Source organism: Ornithorhynchus anatinus, chromosome 6 (genome assembly GCF_004115215.2).
Source record: "Ornithorhynchus anatinus isolate Pmale09 chromosome 6, mOrnAna1.pri.v4, whole genome shotgun sequence".
Classification (NCBI taxonomy): domain Eukaryota; kingdom Metazoa; phylum Chordata; class Mammalia; order Monotremata; family Ornithorhynchidae; genus Ornithorhynchus; species Ornithorhynchus anatinus.
In genome coordinates this window covers 28,049,080-28,074,392 of record NC_041733.1, presented here as the reverse complement: position 1 = coordinate 28,074,392, position 25,313 = coordinate 28,049,080, and the positions used below count along the sequence as shown (strand labels likewise).

Genomic DNA, 25,313 nt, shown 5'->3' with positions numbered 1-25,313 from the left:
GTCTCTATCTGTTGCCGACTTGTTCATCCCAAGCGCTTAGTACAGTGCTCTGCACATAGTAAGCGCTCAATAAATACTATTGAATGAATGAATGAATGCATTGTGCGGCATGCCTGTCTGCCCTCCTGCCCATTCAAATGTCCTCCATACCCCATAAGAAATGGAAATAGCAGGGACAAGAATGGGTGACCCTGTGCAAACCAATATCATGCTAATCAATTTCTCTGTGCAAACTTTCAGACGAAAGTCTTGGTGCCAATGCTCATCTCAATGGGAGACTCCATCAAACCCTGTATGGTTAGGGTTGTCTCTCAATATTCCTATATTTTCCTTCTATCAACCATAACCTACTGTTACAGAATCTAACCAGTTACTTATCCTTTTACATCCTTTGCCATTAATAGCATTTAATGGGCACCTACTGCATGCATAGTTCTGTGGTGAGCACCTAAAAGAGCACCACAGAATGAGTAGACATGATCACTGTCTTCTTGGAGCATACAATCTTTTTCTTTCAATATTGCCAATATTTTCTCCTAACACTAAAATGTGGAGCTCTCAGTCAAAAATGTATTCAATTCCTCCTTTCCCCTATTTATTTTACTCTTCCACGACTTCTTTGATAACAAACTCTATAAACTTCATTCATCTTGTTGCTCCTAACAGTCTATCTTGTTGGTACTCAAGCATGATTCCATAAAAGCAATTTCCTGCTTTTGTCTCCTTTGGTGATGGGAACACATCAGATCAGAGATAGTGTAGCCCTTGATAAAAACTTTTCAGAAGAGTAAAATTTCAGAGCTTCCAGAACCTAGTTTCTCTGATGGTGTCATGGCCTTGTGCTCCATCAAGGTTTCACCTGAATGGCACTTACTGCAACAAACCGGTGTTTTCCCCAGTTCAGAGGGGGAGCTTTTCTTATATCAGGTTAAGTTGAAGCACTGTTGCCATGGAAAAACCTAAGCCACACACAAAGGAAATTATATCCTCCTGAAAGGAACACATTGTTCATAATATTTTGGCAACACACGGTTCTATTTATGAGGGAGGAATGAAGAGATAAACTGGAGATTGACAATGAATGATACATTTCTTTCAGACTACATATTTCATGCACAAGTCCTGCTAAAAACAGCAACTACTGAGATTGCCCCCAAATGACCCATATCCTGATGCATCTTGGTCATGGTACAAGATTTCCCTTTGGTAAAAAAGACAAGGATTACGTTCCATTTATTTAAGACTCTGAGTGTAGTTCAAAAGTACTCTGATCCAGATTCTCTTTTCATCTAGCTTTGTAGATAATGTCCATCATTCCACACAATTTTAACCCCCCATTAAAATAGACACAATCTGTTCTTTGTGATGGCAATGTGCTTTTGGAATCTGTGTCCTGTCTCTCCCCACTTCAGTCCATACTTCACTCTATTGCCTGGATCATTTTTCTGAAAAATTGTACAGTCCATGATTCCCAGTTCTCAAGAATTTCCAGTGGTTGCCCATCCATCTCCGCATCAAACAGAAAGTCCTTACCATTGGCTTTGAAGCATTCAATCATCTTATCCCAAACTACGTCACTGTTGCTCTCCTTCCACAACCCAGCCTGCACAATTTGCTCCTCTGATACCAACCTACACACTGTACTTCAATCAAATCTTTTGCGCTGCCAACCCCTTCCCATGTCCTGTCTCTGGCCTAGAATACCTTCCCTCTAGGTATCATAAAGATGATCATTCTCCCCACTTCAAAGCTTGATTAAAAGCACATTTTCCCCAAGAGGCCTTTCCTTTTCTCCCATTCCCTTATGCTTCACCCTTGCACATGGATTTGCAAAGCAGCGTGGCTCAGTGGAAAGAGCACGGGCTTGGGAGTCAGAGGTCATGGGTTCGAATCCGCACCCTACCACTTGTCAGCTGTGTGACTTTGGGCAAGTCACTTAACTTCTCGGTGCCTCAGTTCCCTCATCTGGAAAATGAGGATTAAGACTGTGAGCCTCACGTAGGATAACCTGATTTCCCTGTATCTACCCCAGCGCTTAGAACAGTGCTCTGCACATAGTAAGTGCTTAATACCAACTTTTTTTGTATTCTTCCCAGCCTCAGCCTGACTGCACTTATGTCCAGATCCGTAATTTCTTTATATTAATATCTGTATCTCTCTCTAGACTGAAAGCTCCTTGTGGGCATGGAACATATCTACCAACTCTGTCATACTGTACTATCCCAAATGGTTAGTAAGTGCTCTGCACCTAGCAAGTGATCAATAAATATGATTGATTACTGATTGATGTTAAAAATCAACTCAAGATGGCTAAGATATTCTTTGGTAGACTGTTAAATAGAGCCTGGTGGTAACTGTGGCATTAAGCTCCAAATCAAATTAAAAACTTATAGTGTTCTAGTGCTGTCCAATCTTCCCTAAGGCTGTTAGCGACTCTGTGGACAGTTGACTATGAACAGTTCCATGAACTGTGGGTATACTTGACAAGCGATGGAAAGACAGCAACACTTACAGTTAAATTCTATAACAATGTCAGCCTCCTAGCACTGAAGCTGCACTGGGTGGGGGCATGAAAGGAGAGTGGATAACAGTAGGATGCACAGACTGTTGCTCAGTTGTACTGAGCGCTTACTGTGTGCAGAGCACTGTACTAAGCATTGTGTGTTAAACATTGTGGCCTAGTGGAGAGAGCAAGGGTCTGGAAGTCAGAAGGACCTGGGTTTAATCCCAGTTTCATCACTTGTCTGCTGTGTAAGCTTGGGCAAGTCACTTCACTACTCCCTGCCCCACTTACTTTATTTATGAAATGTGAGCCCCTAGTGGGACATGGGCTATGTCCAACTTGATTAACTTGTATCTACGCCAGTGCTATTAAAGTACCTGGCACATAATAAGTGCTTAAATACCTTAAAGCAAAAATTGGAAAATGGAAAGCAAATAGGAGAGAGGATAAATGTTAAGGGTGGAGTAAATCAAAATCCCAGCAATGTCTTGTTCCAGTCAATGGCTACATGGAGACCAGCAGAGTGCACTTCAATCAAGAAAGGAATGGCTCTTTTTGAGCAGGAACTTTTATAAGAGCTGAGAGACAAAGGCAAATAAAAAACACAGTACCAGAGGCTGCCGGCAACAAGCATGACAGCGGAAGGGATAGTTTTTGCATGTGTATGTTGTGGTCAAGACTGGATAATCCTGATACCTCTGATATCACTGATACCTCCAAGTATGTCTACAGAGTGTAAAATGTAAGCTCATGTTTCTGCCAACTCTGTTGCACTATACTCTCCCAAGTACATAGCACAGTGCTCTGTACATTGTAAGTGCTCAATAAATACAACTGATTGATTTATCATGTGGACACCTGCATACAACCTGGATTTCTCTTTCATCTCACCAGCTCCAGTGAGCCTTTGTAACGCCCTGTGGAAACTGAGTTCTTCCAGGAAACTTGTCAGGGACAGTCCAGCATTCAAAGCTTTTCCTCTGAGGAAAAAGGATTAAAGAACAAAAGGAGAGGAAAGTGTAGAGAGAATGTACAAGAAAGGAAAACCTGAATGACCTCACACCTCTGGGATTCCACCTCCTTCTTGGCTAGGGCTTAAATGCCTGAATTCATTTTTACCTCTCTCCCTTAGGGAGAAACTTGTCTTTTCCAATATACTTCACTAGAATGTAAATAGTGTCCAAGCACAACAAACAAAAATGATGACTATACTTATTGACAGGTGAAAAGTTCTAATTCAATGCTTCATATCCTTATCCTTCTGATATAGAACTAAAAATGGGAATGAGAATTAGTTTCCCTGATATTTAAGCAAAACAATGGGTGCCTTTGTTTGGCACGGTGCCTGAAGCTGGCAAGTGGCAAAGAACAAATTTTTTTTTATCCTTTCAGATGGGATTTAGCCAGATGTGAGAAAAAAATCAGTCAATGCAACACTAAGGGAAAATGAGGTTTGCTCAGAAGAGAGATTTTCAAGGTAATGGAAAATTAATCAGCAAGTGATAAATCAAAGAAATTTAGATTTCACAGATTATGACAGACAAGTATGGTAGGCAAGAAGCAACCTAAATTCAGAAAGCTTAGGAGGAGTGGGGGAGGAATCTACACACTTGAAAGATCTTCTGAAGAATTTTCATTTCTTCAGTAGTGTCAAGCTACCCTTTACATCAATTTGACCTCCTGTGTGAGGAAAAAGGGAAAAAAGGAAGATGTTCCTATCTGCTGCAGAGAAAAAATTGGAAACTTTGGTTAACCTTAGAATGAGGAGCTTGAATGTCATTGCTCAAGGAGTAACTCCCTGCTCTTTTGCTTTTACTATGATTTATATACTATTAACTGCACATATGTGGTGTGTGTGTAAGTATCCTTTGAAGATGATGATATTAATGGTGATATTCAATTATCATTATTATTATGAATAATTTTATTAAGTGGTCACTATGATGTAAGATAAGACAAGCAGATTGGGCACAGTGAGTCTCTCAGTGGGCCTGGGTGTAACTATAAAAGTACTCCATGAACAGATTTCCTTTCCACATTATGTGCATGTAAAGGCTGCCCTTACTGAGCTTGCGCATTTGCTTCCCACAGCGTTGACGCCATTTTTGCTTTTCTTGCTTCTTATTAAGATTATCTTGAAGCCCACTATTTAACTCTTTTATGCCATTTGGGCTTGATTTTGCTATAATCTCCCAGATATGCCAGTCTATCTGAGATTTAGCTTCATAGTGTTTCTATCATGTTTATTCCATTGACCCTCAAGGAGTTTTCAATCTATCAATAATTCCAGCCAAATCAATTAACTAGTCTGCATCTGAATTTTTATATCTGTAAAAGAATGTCACAATTTTATGACATACTCCACCTTAGGGTAAAATCATGATAATCAGACCGGACATAGTCCCTGTTTTACATGGGCTCACATATTCAATTCCCCATTTTAGGATGTGGAAAGTGAGGCCTAGAGAAGTTAAGTGACTTGTCCATCATCACATAGCAAACAAGTAGAAGGGCTGGTATTTCTCTAACAAGCCTGTGCTCTTTTCACATTGTTTTTTTTTTACTTCTAATTTATATTTTATATTCAAATATAGAGAAGCAATACAGCCTAGCCGAGAAGCAGTATAGCCTATTGCAAAGAGCAAGGGCCTGGGAGTCAGAGGATCTGGGTTCTAACCCCAGGTCCACCAATTGCCTGCTGTGTGACCTTGAGAAAGTCGCTTCATTTCTCTGGTCCTCAGTTTCCTCATCTGTAATATGGGGATTCAATCCCTTTTCTCCCTCCTACATGGATTGTGAGCCTCACTTAGATAGGGACTTTGATTCAATCCTGTCGTTTTGACCTGCCCAACATCACTTGAATCCACCCTTTCCTCTCCATCCAAACTGCTACCATGTTAATCCAATCAGTTACCCTATTCTGCTTTGATTACTGTATCAGCCTCCTTGCTGACCTCCCAGTCTCCTGTCTCTCCCCACTCCAGCCCATACTTCACTCTGCTGCCTGGATCTTTTTTCTGCAGAAACGTTCAGACTACATTTCCCCAGTCTTCAAGAACCTGCAGTGGTTGCCCATCCATCTCTGTATGAAAGAGAAACTCCTTACCATGGCTTTAAAGCACTCAATCACCTTACCTCCTCCTACCTCACCTCACCTTACCTCCTCCTACCTCACCTCGCTACTCTCCTACTACTACCCAGCCCGCACAATTGGGTCCTCTAACGTTAACCTTCTCACTATACCTCAGTCTCATCTATCTTGCTGCTGACCTCTCGCCCACATCCTACCTCTGGCCTGGAACACCCTCCCTCCTCATATCCAACAAATACTCACCCCCTCTTCAAAGTCTGATTGAAGGCACATCTCCTCCAAGAGACCTTCCCTAAGCCCTCTTTTTCTTATCTTCAATTTCCTTCTGCATCACCCTGATTTGTTCCCTTTATTCATACCACCTCCCAGCACCACAACACTTATGTACATATTGTAATGTACATGCCCAAGTGCTTATAAAGACCACCGTTAATGATATCTATAATATATTTATTTATATTAGTGTCTTTCTGTCTCTCTAGGTTGTAAATTCATTTTGGGCAGGAAATGTGTCTTTTATACTGTTCTCTCCTAAGTGTTTATTAATAATAATAATAATAATGATAATAATGGCATTTGTTAAGAGCTTACTATGTGTCAAGCCCTGTTTCAAGAACTGGGGTAGACCAAAGTAATAGGGTTGTCCCACATGGGGCTCACAGTCTTAATCCCCATTTTACAGATGAGGTAACTGAGGCAGGGAGAAGTTAAGTGACTTGCCCAAAGTCATATAGCTGACGTGGCAAAGCCGGAATTAGAACTCACGACCTCTGACTCCCAAGCCTGTGCTCTTTCCACTAAGCCACAGTTTAGTACACACACTAAGTGCTCAGTATATATAATTGACTGGCTGATTAACTTGTATTGGCCCTAGCACTTAGAACAGTGCTTGACACATGGTAAGCGCTTAACAAATACCATACCTATTACTTTGTATCTGTTTTCCTCCCACTCTTCACATCACAGCTACATTTAAAGATTCCTCCATGAATCTTAAACACAAAGAAAAACAGAATCTGAGTTCACTAGGGCATATTAAAGAGCTCTCTGAACAAGCATTTCTTGGATCTCATGAGTTCAGCTACACACAGGGATGAAAGAACTTCAAATTTTTTTTTAGTTTCTCATTAGGACATGCAATTATAAAGTTATGATTTTAATGACCAGTATTAAATCCAATTGTTCCAGTGCCTAAATATACTCCCTGATAGTTAGCTAGGGACTATGATTCCATTGGTCCCAGGGATTTGAAATTGTTTTAAAACTCATGAATATCTTCATGAGGTAAAATGCAATATTCCAATTTGACAGACAGAAACATTCAGACTCAGCCAAGTCAACTGACAAGAATAAAGCTATTTACTGATAGATTGTAAACACGTTGAGGACAATGATCTAATTTACTAAATAGTAATAACTAATTTGTATAGGGTAATCTACAGTATGGCCTAGTGGTAAGAGCGAGGGCTTGGGAGTCAGAGGACATGGGTTCTAATTCCGACTCTGCCACTTGTCTACTATGTGACCCTGGGAAAGTCACTTCACTTCTCTGTGACTCAGTAAGCTGATCTTTAAAATGGGGATTAAGACTCTGAGTCCCATTTTGGATCTGGACTGTGTCCAATCTGATTAGCTTGTTTCTACCCGAGCACTGAGTACATAGTAAGCACTTAACAAATACCATAATTATTAATATTTGCTGTAGTTTCCCAAGCACAAATAACTAGCACAATCTTAAGCAGCATGAAGAACTGTGGCCTAGTGGAAAGAACATGGCCCTGGGAGTCAGAGACTCTGGGTTCTAATCCCCATTCTACCACTTGCCTGCTGCATGGCTGTGGGTGCTCAACTTCTCTGTGTCCCAGTTACCTCATCTATAAAACAGGGATTATGACTATGAGTCCTTTGGGACAGGGACTGTGTCCTATCTGATTATCTTGTATCTACCCCAGCACTTATTACAGTGTCTGGGATATATAAACACTTAAGAAATGCCATTAAACGAAGTGCAATGCTCTGCACACAGTAGATGCTCAATAAATGCTACTGGTTGATTGTTGATCAGTGGCATGATTCAAATTGAAACAATTCTTCTAACCTATGAGTGTCCTTTCCAGTAACTTGGTACCCCCAATCTGCAGAGAATTAAGCCAAATAAAAATAGAGTCCAGGATCATTAAAAATCTTTCAATAAAAATTAGACTCAAAGAAATTAAGATATGCTTCAAATGGCTTTAATTTTCAAAGACATTAGTTATTTTGCATTGTGTTAGTCACTTCTATCCTATTTATATTCATTCCACATGGAAAGCAGGATTTTTTTTTTTGTATTATCAGGATAATGCTTGGGAGATTAAGGAAAAGCATATGCAGACTTTCTCTTGATTTTGCTTGTAATGATCATTGCAACATTTCCCCTCTAAGATATCCCAAAAGATCAAGTTCAATCGAAATGAATGCTTTTTCCTTTTCTATCTTCAAAGGATGTTTGAAATATTTTAATGTAAAACCAAACTGCACTTTGAGATATTTGTAACAACAGCAGGCATTCAAGTATTAGGTGATTAGCCAGCATTGGGTAATAGGGCACTGGGATGGGAGAGAGGCAGCTGAATGTGAAGCCAACTCCATAAACTTTGCAGTTTAAAGGCAATCGTTTGGGAGCAGAGAACTGAGTGTTGGTCAATGAATTCTTAAAAGATGCTTGGTTTCACTTCTCAAAGAGCCTTTTGTAGTGGGCATCTAAGAGTTAACATCATTCAAGATGACAGCACACAAAAGAAGGAAAATACTTCAAAGGGTTAAGGGTTCTTGCTGACCCTCACAAATTGCACCCACTTCCTCTATCCAAGAAGTCTGTAACATCCTCAGAGTGGAAGTGCTAATAACCACATCTAAAATCAAGATACCTCAACCTGTGATTCATCAGATTTACATGCATAATCTCCCTCTATTTTGTATATTTTTGTATCATTAAAGCAGGAGTGGGGCTATTATATGGGTCTTATGAGGGTTAAACCTAGCTCAAAGGGAGGAGGAAAAGCAAGAGATGTTTAAAAAAGGAGGGGGAGACGGGGGGAAAGAAAAGGTCTGTAAGAGGGAACTGAAACTGCAATCCTTACTGCTACTGCACTCTCCACTCTTCACGTGCTGCAAACAGTAGGCATTTAATTAACTCCCTCCCTCAGTGTCCTCGTTACTGCCTTCTTTTTCTATCTTCCATAATAGCTAGGTGGTACCAGATAAATAAAATTAAATGTACCTGCTAGGAAAACACTAGACTCCATGAAAATTTGATCAAGAGAAACCTAGGAGAGGCAGAATATTTGGTGAGTCCAGGCTCCTGCCTGGCAGTATCTCACATCTAATCATAATAATTATGGTATTTGTTAAGCACTTAACTATATGCCAGGCACCGTACTAAGCCCTGGAGTGGATACAAGTAAATCGGGTTGGTCAGAGTCCATCTCCTGTAAGGTTCACAATCTTAATCCCCATTTTACAGATGAGATAACTGAGGCCCAGAGAAAGAAGTGATTTGCCCAAGGCCACATAGCCAACAAGTGGCAAGAGCAGGAAATATAACCCATGACCTTCTGAATCTCAAGCCCGTCTTCTATCCACTATGCCATGCTGCTTCTATCCACTCCACCATTCTGCTTTTCCATCTGATACTTTTTGGGGACAACTGGCCCAAGAATCCAGCTGATCAGTCAATCAATCATATTTACTGAGCAGTTAGTGTGTGGAGAGCACTGTACTATGCACTTGGGAGAGTACAATAAAACAGAGTTGGTAGATAAGTTCCCTGTACACATGGATCTTACAGTTTAGAGTTTAATATTAAAGGATGGGATTGAGGCAATCTATGACAATCTTTGCCTTGACAAACTTTGTCCACCCCCAAATTTTCTTTTTTTCAGCCTCTAGGAACAGTCAGTTGGGATGGGGGAAGTTAAGGGGGAGGGGGAGGTGTAGCTCAACTAATGTCAATTTTCCCATATCTCCCTTTCTTCAAAGAGGTTAAACAATATGAGAAATCATAAATCCCTCTTGGAAATCATCTTCCACAGTTGCTGACACTGAATGTGCCCCAGTAATTCTTGGGACACATGTGATACTTCCAATGATTGTAAAATGTAAGCATCTGCCTACCCAATAAAAAAGATTTCACATTAGTAAAGCTTAAATTACATAGTTAACAGCGAGGCAGTCCATCACAATAGCTTGATTATATTTCTCAACATTCTAATACATCTAACAAGTTTAATGAAATGAAAATAAATTACTATTTCTGGTCCCTTTGCTATTTTAAGCCACTTATAATTTTATGAACAAATAAAAGCAAGGGTAGATGACCAAATATTGGAAGACGCATAAAAAACTTTCCATTCAAAATTGAAATGAGTTCTTTTTGATGTAATTAGTGAAAGTAATAATATGAAACTAAATTCTCCCACCTATCCTCAAATATAATAGCATCCCTAACTGCTTTATGTTTTGTTCTTCACAGAAAAATTGTATACAGGGAGCAGCCTATCACAAGTCTATCACAAAACTCTAGGCTAAAATATTTATCTTGTGCAGAGGTGATCAATTTCTAAGATTCCCACTTGCCACTCTGGCACTAGTGAATGAAGGAATGAGCCAAAACTAAACTTCTGAGAAAAAAATCATCATCGCCCAAAGTGATAATAATAATTATGGTATTTGTTATGCTCTTACTATGTGCCAAGCACTGTTCTAAGTGCTGGGGTAGATACAAGGTTGTCCCAAGAGGGGCTCACAGTCTTAATCCCCATTTTACAGATGAGGTAACTGAGGCAAGGGGAAGTTAAGTGACTTGCCCAAGGGCACACAGGCGACAGAGAGCAGAGGCAGGATTAGAACCCACGACCTTCTGACTCCCAGGCCGGTGCTCTAGCCACTACACCATGATCATCAATGGTGTTTATTGAGCATTTACCATGGTGCAAAACACTGTACTATACACTTGGAAGAGAGTAAAATATATCACAGTTGGTAGACACAATCCAAATTTAATGCATTTAGCTTTTCATAAAGCCAAATCAAATTTGGAAGCCTATCACATGAAGTGTATATGAAAATTTCTTCCTTATCACGAGACTAGATTTAACTAATGTTTCTGGGCATACAAACAGCTAGAGATGATATTCATGGCACGGAAGAAAGGTAATCATGATATATAGAGTAATCAGTCTTAGTGCTCCTCAATTCACATGATTTTAGCTGAGTGAATTAATCATAATTTAGAGTACAAAACAATCCACCAATTATTGTAGGTTTTTGAAAAAAAATCACTGGTGTTGGGAGTATGATACTGCAAGATGAGCTGGGACAGGTACGAATTTTATGAAGCCATTTTTATGTTGCTAAGTACAGTTACTGAGCTAGCTCAGTGAAAATGTCTGTACAGCCAGCACTATGAATCTGAGGCCTGGTACATTTCCTCTCTCCAGAACACTCTTCCAGAAACCCTGAACAAACTCCTTCTCCCTAATGTATAAAAGGAACGTGCCACTGAACTCTCTACAGGGTCTGTGAAAATAGCTGAGAGGGGAAACAACCACTGTGCTGTGAAACAGCATGGCCTCATGGCATGGGCACAGGCTTGGGAGTCAGAGGACATGGGTTCTAATCCCAGCCCTGCAACTTCTCTGCTGTGTGACCTTGGGCAAGTCATTTAACTTCTCTGTGCCTCAGTTACCTCATCTGTAAAATGGGAATTAAGATTGAGTGTCCCATGTGGGACAGGGACTGTGTCCACCTGATTAGCTGGTATCTCCCCAGCCACTAAAAACAGTACTTGGCACATAGTAAGTGCTTACAAATGCCATTAATAATAGAGCATGAGCCTGGGAGTCAGAAGGATCTGGGTTCTAATCCCAGCTCTGCCACCTGTCTGCTGTATGGCCTTGGACAAGTCACTTCACTTCTCTGGGCCTCAGTTGAGAAGCAGCGTGGCTCACTGGAAAGAGCACGGGCTTTGGAGTCAGAGGTCATGGGTTCGAACCCCAGCTCTGCCACTTGCCAGCTGTGTGACTTTGGGCAAGTCACTTAACTTCTCGGTGCCTCAGTTCCCTCATCTGTAAAATGGGGATTAAGACTGTGAGCCCCACGTGGGACAACCTGATTCCCCTATGTCTACCCCAGCGCTTAGAACAGTGCTCGGCACATAGTAAGCGCTTAACAAATACCAACATTATTATTATTATTATTATTAATCTATAAAATGGAAATTAAGATTGTGAGGCATGGACTGTGTCCAACTGATTAGCCTGTATCTATCCCAGCACTTAGAACAGTGTCTGGCACATAGTAAGCGCTTATTAAATACCACAAAAAAAGAAAAAAAAAAGACAGTGTGCACCTGGCTACTTGACATGATATAGGATGTTTGCTTCTCTCCATCCTACCACCAGTACTACCCAGACAGGAAATAAAACAGAAAATATGCTGGATGACGAAGTGATCAAAGCATGAGTCTGAGTACATAGAGAACATACTGAAAAAAGCAAGTCTGGAGCTGCCCCTTAAGAAGTGTAATAGCGTAGATTGAACGGACCACACATTTCAGTTTGAATGATTCTTTTTATGAGGCTAGCAAAGTAGGGAAAAGCCAATAGTCAGGGCTTCAAAATAACAACAGATCTTTGCGGATGAAAATGCAAATGAAAAGGAATAATAGAAAGGACTTCGCACTATGTATTTATATATACTTGGCAATTGTACTGAAACACTTATGTGGACTGTGTTTCCTCACTAGACTATTAAAAGTTTCAGCAGTTCAAACTGCCTTTTTTCACCCACATGAAGGAACATTTTAAACTGCTTGTCCACTGAAGAAAACAACAACCCTTCAGGTACTATTTGTAATATTAGTAGCATCTGTATTTTTTACAATCCTTTTAATAATTCTCAGGGCAGTACACTTTGGGATGAGGCTTTGATTTCAATAATTTTTCGCTTCTTTCTTGATGTCTATATGCTTCCCTAAAATAGACTTTTGACTAGGCTTAGAAAAAAGAAGGTCCTAATAGCATAAAGAAGGCCATCTATTTATATCCGTTTTCTTTTGGCATCTGGAACAATGAATAGGCATACTTATCCCTCCACATATTTTATTAGCATCAAGTCCTCAGTAGAGGTTCCAAATGCTTTTTAACATGAGGATACATATTAATGGCTGCAGAGAAATGCCATTAGGGAAAATAACAGAGAAGTCTTTGATTTCACTAACTTTGAAATTGAATATGAAACTACATGTAGCTAGAAGAATTAGGTCAGACACAAAGAAGGACTTTCTGACTAAAAGTTACTAGACACCATTAGACCTATTATGGGCCCTTTGTCACTGAAGAACTTTAAGATATCTCTGATGGTTCTGACTGCAGGCAGGGGGAGAGAACAGATGATTTATTAAAACAAACCCTAAATCCCATTTTTATTTCTATAACTGCCCTGCCTTGGAGTGCAAAAATACTTGTAACATATACACTCTAACAGTGACACCTTCCAGCTACATCTTTGTGGACAAGGCACTTAGGCCACTGTGAGCTCAGATTCACTGTGTGAAACACAGGTGCCTAAAGGTAAACTCCATGAAAGTATTCCTTTAAAATGTATTCCATCAAATCTGAGAGAAAAAAAAATCCCTGGGTAAATTCTCCCCCTTAAGTCATAGTAGATGGCTAAATTATAAAGCTGTTCTGCTTAGGATCTGTTAAAGCAATGAAGCAACTGTAATTATGGCTTTTGGAGCTTATAATTTAACTATAATTCTTTAGAAAAAATGTTCTTTCCAGCTACAGTGGAATCATGATAAACATGACTATCCAGCTATAACAATGATGATTTTTTACCCAGCACTCACCGGAGAACACATGTGTAGAATCCACTATCTTGCAGCTCAGCTGAATGAAACCATATTGAATCTTCATCTTTGCTCATTCTCACTTCAGAAAATATAATGGGTTCTTCCAAATCACCTTTGTTTTTGTACCACATGAGCCTCAATCCTGTGCTCTGGGCCATGCTATAGTTAGTCCTGATGTAGCTGTAGAAAAGAGCACATTTCACTCGGACAGGTTCGCCTGCCAAAGCCATGTATGTCTTGAGATCCACTGACCAGTCAATGCAGCCATCCACTGAAAGCAAGACAAAAAAAAAAAAAGAATAAAAAATATTACACACAGAAACCGCTACCAGAATATGAAACAAAAGCTGCAAAACACAAATATGAAAAAGGAACTGCTTTCAAAGTAAAATGAAGCTATAAGCAAGTATTTAAAAAGCAACTCTAGAGACTTTTAAACCTTTTTGAAAAGGTACGTACATACATGCACACAAAATAAAATAAACAAGGTCTTCAAGTTACTTTCTTTTCCTTCCCATGTAAAGTAATTCAACTGTTTTCACCTCAACTAATTGGCCTAATAAATTAGCTTCAACTTCTTTAATTCTCTATTTGACAAAAAAAAAAATAGACTTGTTGGCACCTGCTTTCAATTTGACCTTTAAACTCCTCCAGTCACCTCTTCTAATGATCAACTGCATCCAAAACAATGATTGATGTTGACATAATATGACACAATTCTAACATGATATTCCAAGACTGGACTACTGAGATCTTTTTGCACATCAGTTAAAGGATATGGCTGTTTCAGATAATCAAAATAACAATAGTAGACAAAATAACTCATGACAGCTGCATGAGATATTTTGCTGATTTTGATCCTTACCTAATTCACTTTGTAACATAGAAACTGATGACAAATGAGGCTGTAAAAAGAATTTCCTTTAGAAGTATTTAGGTTTGTTTGTCGTAAATTGTGCTCCTCTAATTTTTGACACTTTTCTATAACTTGTGTTTTCTAAGAGGAAATATTCAGTTAAAGAAATTAACATGCAGTTAGAGAATAGGCCAAGGCAATTTCCAAGGAGTAAATATGCTTAATTTTTCTTTTTTTGTGGTTATATGGGGGTAGTTTAATTTCAGGGAATTCACTGGTGTAATTAGAACATCGCCTTGTTCAGGAATAAATCAAAATATCTCTGTTAATAGGATCCCAATAAAAGTCAGTAGCCAAACACCTTAAGGAAGGTAAACACTTTTGCTGGGCCAAGATAAAGGGGTGGAGGTTTTTTTTTCCCTAAAGAACACCCACACAGCTGCTCAGACTTCTTGCTGCTCCTGGAGGCTGTCTTAACATAATCTCTTTCCTTTTTTTATACAAATCCATCCTCATCATCATCATCATCCTCATCATCAACTGCATTTATAGAACACTACTGTTCAGAGCGCTGTACTAAGCACTTGGAAGAGTACAATACAATAGAGTTGGCAGATGTTTGCCCTGCCCACAGTGAGCTTACAGCTCAGATCTGGAAGTCAAAGATTTGGGAATTTATTTTATTTTATTCATAGGAAAAGAAAAAAACACTGGCGGCAGTGAGACTGGAAGAGGGTACTGTAAGTTATTATTGTATTAACTAAAGGAAAGAGGGAGGCCTCATGGGCAGAAGATATCTCTTACTTTGGTACTTATAGTACTGTTAAGTGCTCACTTTGTTCCAAGCATTGTACTGGAGTAGATACAAGATAATTAAATTGGACATAGTCCCCGTCCTATATGGGATTCACAGTCAAACTAGGAGGGCGAAGGACTTAATCCCCATTTTACAGAATAGGAAACTGAGGCACAGAAAAGTTAAGTGACTTGCCCAAGGTCACAGAGCAGGAAAGTGGTGGAGCCAGGATTGCAACACAGGTACTGTGACTCCTAGGCCTGGGCTATTTCCACTAGGCCATGCTGCACCCTTCCACCCACTGACCTTGTGCTTTGTTTCAGTCCTTTTAGTTACATATTATATTGTTCAATAAATTACTCAAAGTTCATGGGTGTCTTCTACCTTCAGCATGAGTATAATATTAACTCCTTGATGGTGCAGGCTACTTATCACTTATTAGTCATTCAATAGTATTTATTGAGCACTAACTGTGTGCAAATCACTGTACTAAGCATTTGAATGTTTTACTTCCTTTCTAATGATTGTATGATGTATTTTAAGTTTATAGACACAACTGAAGTTCTTTATAAAATAATCACTATTATTCATTTCATTTATTGAACACTTACCATGAACAAAACACTGCACTAAGCACTAGGGTAAGGTACAAGGTAATCATTTGGACCCGATCTCTGTCCCACTGGTTGGGTGACCATTCATGTGCTTTTATTCCTAACATTCCAGACTCTTCTAAGAGAAGAGAAGCAGCATGTCTTAGTGGAAAGAGCACAAGCTTGGAAGTCAGAGGTGGTGCGTTCTAATCCCGGCTCCGCCACTGGTCAGCTATGTGACTTTGGGCAGGTCACTTAACTTCTCTGTGTCTCAGTTACCTCATCTGTAAAATGGGGGTGAAGACTGTGAGCCCCACGTGGGGCAAGCTGATTACCTTGTATCTACCCCAGCACTTAGAACAGTGCTCAGACATAGTAAGCACTTAACAAATACCATCATTATTATTCTGAATATTGTTCTTATTTTTAAATGCCCACCACCTACATAGGTTTCATAAATGTTTTCAAGGAACCATTTTGGGTATGTCCTTATGATTCCCTTACATGCTTATTGCTGCAGATTGAAGAGTTGAGCAGTTGTCTTTAACAGTTTAAAAACAAAACCTTATTGGTCTGCCAGGATTTGACAGACGTAGAAACACTGCTTGTTCTCACAATGTATGCATACTCTGGCTTTTATTTCTGATTTATTACTAGTTACCATTAGTATATTTATTTAAATAGAAAGGGAGATATTTGAGAGATGAGAGAAGGGGTGTCCACAGTTCTTAAAGGCACTCAGTAATACCTTACCCAAAAGGACCTACAATCTCAAAAGTGAGAAAATGGACAACAGAGCTACAAGGAAAGATTAGCATGATGAAGCAAAAAGCAATAAACAAATGAAAGAAGGACAACAACAAAATAGTAAGAACTGTATGTTTATTCTTGGAACAGTTTTCAGTCTCCGAAGAGCTTCAGTAGGGTCATCTGCAGTGTCACAACCACAAACCTTCCCAACCTTCAAAAGAGGGAAAGTGAATGTTGCTGCCACTCAGTCAATCAATGGTATTTACTGAGTACTTTATGCAGAGCACTGTACTAAACACTTGGGAGAGTAATGAGAAACAGAGTGGCATAGTGGATAATTCACAGACCTGGTAACGAGAGGACCTGGGTTCTAATCTAGGTTCATGCAACTTGTCGGTTATGTGGTCTTGGGCAAGTCCTCAATTACCTCATCTGTAATTTGGGGATGAAGACTGTGAGCCCTATGAGGTACATGGACTTTGTCTAAACTGATTATCTTGCATTTGGCCCAGCATTTAGTACAGTGGCTGGCATATAGAAAACATTTAACAATTACCATTTAAAAATAATAAATCAATCAAGGGTATTTAGAAAGCACTTACTCTGTGCCAGCACTGAACTAAGTACTTGAGAGAGTAATCAAATAATGGTATTGAGTGCTTACTGTGTGCAAAGTACTGTATTGAGCACTTGGGAAAGTACAAAACAATAGAGTTGGTAGACAGAATCTCTGTCCTCAAGAAGCTAACAATCCAGAAGGGGAGAAAGAAATTAAAATAAATTATAGATAGGAGAATCAGCAAGACATTAAGGATATGCTCCTGTCTTCTCTCAACCAAAGTGATCTATATTTAGTTTCACTTAGGATTCTTTAGAAATTCTTTGAAGCTAGGAGAGGTAAAACAGTTTACTTTGTCTTATTTCCATATTTTTAATATCTAGATTTTATCACAACGAATATTAGGCTTGAATTAAATTCTATCTCTGAACCTTTGTTATCTCTCTCCTAGTTCTAAATCGAGCTTATAGTGTGCATGGCATTTCACCCACTGGTTCTAGAAATAATCACTGCAGAAAAGTAAAATGAAATATCTTCTGAGCCCTCTTTTACCAAATAAAATCCTTAACTACCCCACTTTCTACCTAATATAAATCTAGGATTGAAACCCTTTCTCTTTGAAACTCTCACACAGGATTCCCCAAACCTTGGCAATTCCCAGCAGTCAAATTCATCAGGCAGCTGTTGAGATTGAGGTTAAAGTAAAGTTTAATTGCTATCTAATAGGAAATCTGTAGGGAGCTGCTGGCTTCACAGGCACAGGTGAAAATGCCAAATTGGCTCAAATCACACAAAATCTCAACCTCTATCTCTCTCAATCTCTCTCTCTCTGCCCCTCCCCACCACAAATCCCTCACACTATTCTCAGCTTCAGTGTCCACTTGCTGGGCATGTCGGTTTGGGCCTTACTTTGGATGGTGCCATCCTCAGATTGAAAATTTTTCCCCACTGTTAGACAATTTCACCCATTTAGCATATCTACCAAATTTACTGATTATCATCACCAGTAGTATTTCCTGAGTGCATTTTGTGTGCAAAGTACTGTCCCAAGGACTTGGGAGAATACAATACAACAGAGATGGCAGACACGGTCCCTGCCCATAACAAATTTATTAGTCCCTAGTTCCTTCTCACTAAGACTCTAACAGTGCAAGGCATTCTTCCTGCAGTTCCCTGAGCAGGTCAACCTTAGATTAAATGGTTTTTAAGGATTTAACAGGAACAGTCCTGGGGCATTTTAGCAGAGCAGGTGAAAAACGGCTACAAAGCTCATTACTGTCCTCTGAGACAGAGGGCAGTCTGTTTTCCCCTAACATACACATTCCCATCTCTGATAGTCTATGCCGCCTCCACAAATGTAAACCATTGCACTGATACAAGATTTCATTTTCCATTACTGTTCCCGAACGTTAATCAAAGCCGATAACAAATAGTAAAATTGACTTATTTAGGTGGTTCTTTTCTCTCAGCCCCTACCCACCTCTGCAGCGCTTGGACATGAATAAATTAATCAACTATATTTACTGAGCACTTACTATATTCAGAGAACTGTACTGGCCTCTTGGGAGAAAATATCAGAGGTGCCAGACAGTTCCTGCTTGCCAGGAACCTAACATTCTAATGGGAGAGAGATACAAAGTAATTTACAGATCAAAGAAGAGGAAAGATAGCTCGATTGGAAAAATAAGTGCTTAAATAGTGTGCTTAAATAGTAGTGAATATGTTGGTATGTACCAAAGTAGCATGGGTGTTTGTAAGCCTAACAGTGGTGTTAGCTAACTGCACAGAGGTGCCAGCTGAAGCTCTGGAAGCAGATGAGCCCTCAGAGAGTGATTGTAAAGTGAGGAGTGAAGGGAACTTAGAACAGAGCCCTTGAACAACAATGAACAATTGGAAGGTGAGAGGTGGTAGAAGAGGAGCCAGTGAAAGAGACAGAGGGTGGAGGGCCAAAGGAAACTGGACATTAAGGGGAGATTAAAAGAGACCCGGCCAACAGGAAGATACTAATAACGATAATGATAATAACTGTGATATTTGTCAAGCACTTACTATGTGCCAGGCACTGTACTAAGCACTGGGGTGGATATAAGCAAATGGGGTTGGACACAGTCCCTGTCTCACATGGGGCTCACAGACTCAATCCCTATTTTACAGATGAGGTAACAGGCCCAGAATGTGAAGTGACTTGCTCAAGGTCACACAGCAGACAAGTGGAAGAGCTGGATTTAAAACCCAGGTCCTTCTGACTCCCAGGCCTGTGCTCTATCCACTAAGCCACACTGCTTCTCTGTGAGGAGACACTGTGTAGATAGGTTAAGTGTTTCCAAAGCTTTGTACCACTTGTGCCAGTAGTTGTATGTATTAGTGGTATATATTAAGCGTACAGTAGGTATGTACTGCATAAATATGTGAACAGCAGCACTAAAGCGAGGGTTTTCATGTATTGCCAAGTGCTTATTTACAGAGGGTGAGAGGTGGTAGAAGAGGATAATAATGATGATAATAATAATAACAGTGATATTTGTCAAGCACTTACTATGTGCCAGGCCCATACCAAGCAGTGGGGTAAATACAAGCTAATCAGGTTGCATACAGTCAGTGTCCCACACAGAGCTCACAGTCTTAATCCTCATTTTACTGTTGAGGCAACTGAGGTGCAGAGAAGTTAAGTGACTTGCCCAAAATCACTCAACAGATAAATTTCAGAGCTGGGATTAGAACCAAGGTCCTCGGACTCTCAGGCCCGGGCTTTATCCACTAGGCTATGAGGTGTGATTGACCAAATGTTTAAGATGGCTTGGAAGTGCTGAAGAGCCAAGAGATGTTAATGGAGAAGGAGTTGTGGGCAGGAGGTTCTGAGCAAGAGGCCGGTGGTGGGAGAGGTGAAAGCAGACACAGTGTAAAGGTTAGTTTGAGAGGTATGAAGGGTGTGACCTCACCAGCAGACAGCATTCTTTACCCCCTGCTAATTCATTCAAATGTACCTACTACTGTGGACCAACTTGGAGGTCTCTTCACCATCCAGAAAACTCACACTGAGCTAGCTTCTTTTCAATGTAGTGACTAGACTGTCAGAATGAGTCTGGATGTATCCAGACAACAGTTAACTCAGTTCTCTGATCGATGGGGTGACTGTCCATCATCTGTGCAACCTTCAGGTGCTATCATGTTTTGGAATACTTAATGAGATAGATGCCACTGTTTGAGATCATGGGTGCATCCATTTTTTTTTTATTTTCAGAGGCCTAAAACAGCAATCATTCAACTGCATTTACTGACCATTTACTGTGTGCACAGTACTGAACTTAACCCTCGGGAGAGTACAGCACAACAGACTATGTTCCCCTCGGATTACATCTAAAAACCAAAAAAAAAGGATTTGAACTCATTTCAGTAGCCTGTGGGCAGGGCACTCATGAGTTGAAAATGCATTAAGCTACAATTTCAGTTCAGGCTTTGACAGTGTCTTTAGTTCATTGGTTAGCCAGTGAGTTTAAGGTAAGCAAATGCCATGAAACAATAATTATGAAAATAGAGAGAGCTCCCAGAAACCAATGGGAACAATGTAATAACTTATAATAAGATTTATAACATTTGGTGACATTTAGAAAACGGCTTACTATGAACATGGACCAAATCTTAATTATCAAAAAGGCAGAAGACAAATAGGCAACCACTTTCCTTCCCCTCTCCCTTGTTAAAAATCATAATTAAAAATGCTTCTCAGAATTCATGGTCTAAAATGAAGGTAAATATTCCTTCCTGATGCACTGTCAGTCATGAATGGCATGAGGTTTTAGACTAAACTTGAATTTGGCAGGTTTTCAAACACATCTAAGATTCTAAAATGGGCAGGGTGGAATTTAACCCTACATTGTTACAGCAGAAATTACTATAGTCAGTTCAAAACCCAGATGACTAAGAAAACTACAATATTCTTACAGTTATGACCAAGTAGGAGTCAGAGTGAGAAACCATATCTTCAAGAGAAAATCATCTCTTCAAAAGATTTTCATCCCAGCTCCTTAAACAAAATTCCCCAATGATGAAATCTCTGGGAAAAATAGGAAGAAAAATTAATTGATCCATCATTGCTATTTATGAAGTGTTTACTGTGTGCACAGCACTGCACTAAGTGCTTGGGAAAATACAATATAACATTTTTGGGACAAACGTTCCGCGTCCACAAGGAGCTCACAGAGAGGAAAATTGAAGCAGCAGCATTATAATGAACAGCTGCAAATTTTTTACGTAAAAGTTCTATGGAGGGAGATGCTGGTGTCTTTCTAAGAATCTTTCCCATAGGATTACAAATGTTGTACGCTGAGAGACAGGACACCTACAGAGTAGTGAAAAGGAAAAACAGAATGGCAACCTATCAGACACCTGCCAACTGGGTGGTAGACAAGAGAGAGCAGTCTGCTGGGATCACAACCGGGGCTGAACGTCTTCAAACTGAACTCAATCAATCAATAAATTTATCAGTGGCATTTATCAAGTCCTTACCACATACAAAACACTATACTAAGTGCTTGGGAGAATACAATGTAATAAAGTTGGTAGACGTGATCCCTGCCCTCGGGGAGTCTACAGACTAAAGGGGAAGATGTACATTAAAATGAAATACAGATAGAGGAAATAGGAGAGTATAAGGATAAAGGCGTAAGTCTGGTGAGGTGGATATCAAGTGCCCTGAGGAGTAGAGAGAGGTGCATAGGCCATACAGAAGGGAGGGCAAATAAGGGAAATGAAGGCTGCTTACAGAAGACCTCTTGGAGGAGATGTGATTTTAGGAGGATTTTGAAGATGGGGAGAGTGGTGCTCTGTCAGATAATAATAATGTTGGTATTTGTTAAGCGCTTACTATGTGCAGAGCACTGTTCTAAGTGCTGGGGTAGACACAGGGGAATCAGGTTATCCCACGTGGGGCTCACAGTCTTAATCCCCATTTTACAGATGAGGGAAATGAGGCACAGAGAAGTTAAGTGACTTGCCCACATTCACACAGCTGACAAGTGGCAGAGCTGGGATTCGAACTCATGAGCCCTGACTCCAAAGCCCGTGCTCTTTCCACTGCACCACGTGTCAGATAAGAGAAGGAAGGAAATTTCAGGCCGGAGGGAGGATGTGGTCATGGGGGGGGGGGGGGGCAGAGGGCTGTGCTGGTTTTGTAGAACAAGCATGGAAGGAAATATTGGGGTACTAAATATACATATTCATCTGAATCAGCCCCTTAGGAGATGCATCTCTGGTACTCTGCTACAGCATCTAACCCACATTCAAGGATAATCCCAAAGGAAAGAGTGTGAACAGGAATAGTTTTCGAATTTATCAGCTCACAGAAAGATCTCAGCTAGTTCCATTCACTGCTGATGGTTCTAATTCCTGACCTGGGAACTGCTCTCAAATCCCTATTTCTAAGCAATGTCAAAATATATTATTTCTGTTACAGAAAGCAGTGGAAATAATTTAATTGAATTTTTCTATCATTTTCAATAGGAACAACTGAATTTTCTCAGTTCAATGTCACAAATACCTCAGCAGTCTGATGATGTTGGTAATGATGATGTCTAGCAAATTTGTTCTAAATTTAAAATAGGTAAAAATATTGATTTCCTTACCAAGAGAGTTTTCCACTCAACAATTGGAAACAAATCAAGTTGAAGAATTTTGAATAATTTGTCACATTAATAATGTTGTTTTAATAGCATTTAAACATTCAATTTCTTAAGGCAAATTACAGTAACAAAAGTAAGCAAAATTTACAACTGAAGAATTGATCGCATTGATCGTGTGTGATACGAGGCCATTTGTTTCTTTTAGTTGACACAGATCATTCTGTAAATCTGAGCAACCAAGATTTACTCTGATCTTAAATTTCAGTTCAAGGTGCTACGCAAAGATAAGTAAGATCCTAGACATTGGCAAATTGAAAGTAACCTCATCTTAAAAAGCTAAAGTGAAATGAACATTTTGAACATATGGGGCAACTGCAAATGCAGTTCTTGCTGACAAATTACGATGCTAATCTGGTGTTAATCATTTTATAATGCATACTATATTTTCCAATTTCTAATAATTTCTCATATTACTGAAAATAAACCAAGTGATCTAGGAAACCTGGATGGATTTCAGCCCAAACCACAATAATTTATGAGCAATTATACAAGACCATGTTTACAGTGCCTGAATAATTTGTCTTTTTCCTTTTTGTCATATCCATCATTTTTGCAACCTGAATCTTCTTGTGATTTTTCTTTGAAAGGAACAGTCAACCGAAGCAATTTTATATTGTGCAATCGTTGCACCCATTTGTGTAACTTGTTATCTGTAACTTAATTTAAATTCAATTAAATTAGAAATATGTTAACTTATAAGTGCACTTTCTCCAAAGCACTACACACTCAGGCAGTGAGTAGTTTTATACGGAAACACTCAAAATGAACCACATCTTCCCCATCATGTAACATCTGGTGATCCTGAACTAAAAAAGGTTAACCATAATTAGATCATTCCAATCGTGCTGCATCTTTGTTAGACACTCCACCCTTACAATGAAACTACTTATCATGCACTTCTGTTAATATCTGGATGAATTAAACAGAAGGAATTTTCCTAGTTGAAGAATTTTCCTACCCAGATTTTTTTTTTCTGGTGACCTTAGAGAAACCTTATTTATAATTCATAGCACCTGTTCATTTAGCACACTGAAAGACTCTTTGTGATTAAAAAAAAGCTCAGATTCTCTATCTTATCTCATTCTTATCCCTTTGATAACCTTCTGGACCTGACTCTCAGTGCGCAAAATAGGAAAGCCCTTCAAGTTGAGAGGAAAAATGAACATAGGTATTCTATATTTTTTACATCCATTCCCAAACACTCATATTTAGTAATTGCTGTGTTATTGCATTCAGAGATTTTTCCAAAATAAACAAGTCTACTTCTAAGATGTGTACATAATGGGTTCAATTCTTCTCTTTACAAGGGTGAACCCCATGTGTTCATTCTGTGAAACAAGGAGGAGAGGATCTCTCTCATCCCTGCCCTGTATTACAAAGGTAAATCCTCTTTCCAGAACTATCCACTTCAGTTCAGCAGTGAGAAGGGCTCAAAGTCTAAAGGGAAGGGAGATCCAGTATTTAATCCCCACTTCACACATGAGAAAACTGAGGTACATTCTTAACTTCAGTTATGTGACTTGCCTAAGGTCACACAGTAGGCAAGTGGTAGTACTGGTATTAAAGCCCAGGTCCCCTGGCTTGTGGGCCTCATCTCCTCTTCTCTTAGGGCATTCCCTGATAATGTTTTCTATTCTTTTAAAAAATGTGTGACCTTGCTTTTGAGATTAGACATATGTTCATTTGAAGTTGATCTAAAACCAAAGAAAGTTACGGCTATTAATTTTTCCAGAAGGCAATTATAAAATTATGTTTCCAAGACAATTTTGAAACTTGTACTCATATAAATAGCATCATCACAGCTCTAATTTGTAAAAAAAAAAAAAGAGAGAGAAAAAGGAAAGTTTTATATCTACCTGATGATCACTGAACAGTATGTTCATGTTCAATCTTTTTTCCTGCTGTTTCAAGTAGACAATACCTAGGCAAAGTCAGTTCATTAACACTGTGAGGCCAGAATGGTTTATGCTGCTTTATGGTTGCTTTTAAAAGCACTACTTGGAAAGATAAAAGTAATTCTTTAACTCTACTGGCTCACAGAACACATTTAGTGAACTATGATTAGGGAGATAGCCACAAGCAGATTTTTTTTCTTTCACAAGATGCATTTTCTGTACTCGGGGTTGGCAGATTCACTTGCAAAACTATTTTGCCTCAAGGCCCAAAACTACTGGACTCTAATATGAACCATTCCTTAATGTGCTGAAATACAGTAGGACCTGAGCCCTGGACCTGACGCATCATCCACACTCATTTTCTTACGCTTTTAGCAGCCAATGAAGTTCATCAAAGGTGGGACAAATGAATGAAATGGATGAAAGAAAGATGCCCACTGAAACTACTATCTGGTGTACTGATGATAAGTAAAGGATATGGAAGAAATTTTTTAATGATACCATGGAGCACAACTGCAAAAAATGTCCATAGGTATGTTCATTCATTCATTCATTCAATAGTACTTATTGAGCACTTACTGTGTGCAAAGCACTGTACTAAGTGCTTGGGACAGTACAATACAACAAAAGAGACAGTTCCTGCCCATAATGAGCTCACGGTCTAGAGGGAAGACAGAAATTTACATGCATAAATA

The 25,313-nt window shown here is 39.4% G+C and overlaps 1 protein-coding gene across 1 annotated transcript in view; it reads right to left on the bottom strand.

The window, feature by feature from the left end:
• The window catches only part of IL1RAPL2 (interleukin 1 receptor accessory protein like 2), a 667,749-nt gene that overhangs the window by 303,122 nt on the left and 339,314 nt on the right, over nt 1–25,313 (bottom strand). Inside the window, exon 3 of the mRNA XM_029067875.2 lies at nt 13,489–13,762. Coding sequence (XP_028923708.1) covers nt 13,489–13,762 — 274 coding nt within the window. The remainder of the gene's footprint in view (nt 1–13,488; nt 13,763–25,313) is intronic.